This window comes from Lutra lutra, chromosome 5 (genome assembly GCF_902655055.1).
Source record: "Lutra lutra chromosome 5, mLutLut1.2, whole genome shotgun sequence".
Taxonomy (NCBI): Eukaryota; Metazoa; Chordata; class Mammalia; order Carnivora; family Mustelidae; genus Lutra; species Lutra lutra.
Genome location: NC_062282.1, coordinates 161,514,143 through 161,517,648, shown reverse-complemented (window position 1 = coordinate 161,517,648; position 3,506 = coordinate 161,514,143). Strand labels below are relative to the sequence as shown.

Genomic DNA, 3,506 nt, shown 5'->3' with positions numbered 1-3,506 from the left:
ATAGACACCTAGTTGTGTTCAAAGAATGAGATGAGCTTAAGATCTCTTACTAAAGTGCCACCTTAGCTCCTAACCCTTCACTTTTGTTTAATATAGTATTTTGTTATTAAGTTGGACTGAATTTAATTTTGTTAAAAAATGAATTCCCTTTAGTTAAGAACCTTAGATAATCACATTTCAAATCTCAAAATAATTTAATATAAAAAGCTTGCTGGTAAATGTTTAATGAGAATTTGGTCCCTGAAATTAAGCAGTGAATATCTTATTTTTTGCAGATTTGAAAATTAAGTTATGTGATAAGAAGTAAGTGTTCCATCTCAAGCAAATGCTTACTTTTGAAAATATTACCATATTATCATATAGTTTCTTTTTCTTTTAAAGATTTTACTTATTTATTTGACACAGAGAAATAGATCATAAGCAGGCAGAGGGAGGCAGAGATAGAGAGAGGGGGGAAGCAGGCTCCATGCTGAGCAGAGTGTCTGACATGGGGCTTGATCCCAGGACCCTGAGATCATGACCTGAGCCGAAGGCAGAGGCTTTAACCCACTGAGCCACCCAGGTGCCCCTATCATATAGTTTCATGTGATGGGAATATTTCCCATTATATATTTTAGGGAAATTCATACTTATGCCATTGCAAATCAAGCTCATAATCAGTTAATAGTCCATAAATCTCTAAAGGCTCACTTAGTTTTAGTATAAAAGTATCCAAACTTATATATACATTCTAGAATGTGGATCTTTATTTTTGAAGAAAATTCTTATTTCCAATTTGAATACATCAGTGATAAATCACTGTCATGTTTGGGATAATACAGAGCTTCTTGCATTTTTATTCTAGCTTCCTTATTTATCTCTTCCCTCAGAAAATAGAGAATATAACAGAATTTCCCCATCAACAGTGATGGATATATATATATATATATATATATATATATATATATATATAATTTATTATATAAATAAATATATATAAAATTATATAAAACTGTGGTACATAATTCACCCAAATCAAACCCCCAATTCTGGTTGATTAGAGTTATGAGAATACAAAATGTATAATGAAATATCCATAACAGAAATTATCTTCAACAAAGGTGAACAATGTCTTTGGGGGATGTAAAATTTCAGTGCTTAGAGGAATGCTTTGGAAGAACCTCTGATTTTTTACTCAGCACTATATAGTACGTAACTTCCATCAATCCTTTTATACTATGGTTCTTATTTTTTAATAATCCATTTTGCATCTTCCCAATCATAATTATTTCTATGTGGTATACCTGTAATAAGTTGTTTTCTTATGAGTCATCTAGATTTCCCCAGGGTCCCTTTCATAAGATATATAAGCTTAATATCCTTTCTAATGTGGGAGGACTTCTAAGTTCATGTTTATAAGTTTATAAGTTTCATGTTTATAAGTTTATCCTTAATCTCTATATCTATCATTTTCCCCGAAAACTGGGAATTAGGAGAACCAGTGTTCATTTTTTTAAATGTTTTTATTTTTTCAGCATAACAGTATTCATTATTTTTGCACCACACCCAGTGCCCCATGCAATCCGTGCCCTCTACAATACCCACCACTTGGATCCCCCAACCTCCCACCCCTCACCCCTTCAAAACCCATTTAAGAGTAAACTTTACTAGAAATAAAACAAATATTCATCTATCAATATTGATAAGTAGATACAAGATATATTATTTTTCTTTATAGAAATCTGGCAATGGTATTACATGTATTATTGTTTTGTTCTCTTTTAACTATTTTAAAGATATATACTATGTATATTTAAAGTAATGTACTGGATAATACCATCAAGCTGGATTGTTTCCATTATCACTTCTACATATTAGTAAAACCTTATTGCCCACAAGTTAGGAGGAAATAATGACCTTTTTCTTTATTGAAAAATTATCACAAAGGAAACAGAAAGAGTGATAAAGAATATACATTTTGTCAAATCTCAATTATTTTAAACTTCTAAATTATTTTAGTCCCTGCCTTTAATCCTGGAATAATATTGCTAAGGACTATACAAGGTACAAATAATCTACTTCTGACCAGAGGACTAATGAGAACTTCCTCTACATTTTTACAGAGCATATCCTCTGAATAACTCTTCTCAGGGCCCCTATCACCTCCTTGTTTCTCAGGCTGTAGATGATGGGGTTGAGCATGGGGGTCAGGGTGGTGTAGAAGACAGCCAAAACCTTGTCCTCTGTTGGAGAGCGGAAGGATCTTGGACGTAAATAAGTGTAAGCAAAGGGTGCATAGTAGAAAGTCACCACAGTAAGATGGGTGCTGCAGGTTGAATAGGCCTTCTTCCTGCCCTCTGCTGACCGCATGTGGCAAATGGCAAAGAGAATCCGGCCATAGGAACAGACAATGCCAATGAAAGGAAACACAAGGAACAGGGTGGTGCTCACAAACACTGTGTACTCATAGACCCAGGTGTCCATGCAGGCCAGAGTCAACATGGCAGGAACATCACAGAAGAAATGGTTGATGGTCCTGGATCGACAGTAAGATATATTGAGGACATATGCAGTGTGGGCACAGGAGTTGATTGAGCTCATTATCCAACATCCTATTATCATCAAAACACATATTCTTTTACTCATATGAATGGGATAGTGGAGAGGAAAACAAATAGCCACATAGCGATCATAGGCCATTGAAGCCAATAGTAATCCCTCTCCACCCGCTAAAGTCAAGAAGAAGAAGCTCTGAACCCCACACCAAATGAAAGAAATAGTCTTATTCCCAAAGAGATAATCAAAAGCCATCTTGGGGACAATAGTGGAGATGAAGTTCAGGTCCATGAGGGAGAGCTGACTAAGTAGAAAATACATTGGTGTGTGGAGATGGGTATCCACAAGGATGAGGATGATCATGGACAGGTTGCCAAAAAGAGCCATTAGGAAAATGAGAACAATGAGAATGAAGAACAAGCCAGTTCTTGATGGTGGAAACAACCCCGATAAGAAGAAATCTGTAGAAGTTTGGTTATTATATTCCATGGGGCATTAATTTAGTTTCCCCTAAAGACAGACACACATAAAATATACAAAATAAATTCTTATTAATTTGTTATTTTAATTACACTGTGATTTATTCAGGAGACACTGCAACTTAAAATAGTAAAATAAAATAATTTTAAAAAGTAAAATAAAATAATTAAAAAATAAGTAAAATAGAATAGTAATAATAATCAGGGTGGCTCTGTCTGTTAAGAGGCTGCCTTTCGCTCAGGTCATGATCCCAGGACCCTGGGATCCTGCACTCTCTCTCAAATGATTACTCTTTTTAAAAAATCTAAAAACAATAGTTAATACTTATTTTAAAAAAACTCACATTTTTTCCTCATAGATAAAATTTTATAAGCCAAACATCTATGTCCAAATATTTAAAAATATTTTATAGAAATATGTAAATTTGTGAGAATTAGTCATTTTTGTAATGACTTTATTAAGATATGTATATTTTATTTCACTACATAAAT

General features: G+C 33.7%; 1 protein-coding gene across 1 annotated transcript; it reads right to left on the bottom strand.

The window, feature by feature from the left end:
- Positions 1-2,088: 2,088 nt before the first annotated feature.
- LOC125100702 (olfactory receptor 2L8-like) lies at positions 2,089-3,024 on the bottom strand. Its single transcript, XM_047731077.1, has one exon. The coding sequence runs from the start codon at positions 3,022-3,024 to the stop codon at positions 2,089-2,091; it is 936 nt and encodes a 311-aa protein (XP_047587033.1).
- Between the last annotated feature and the right edge of the window lie 482 nt (positions 3,025-3,506).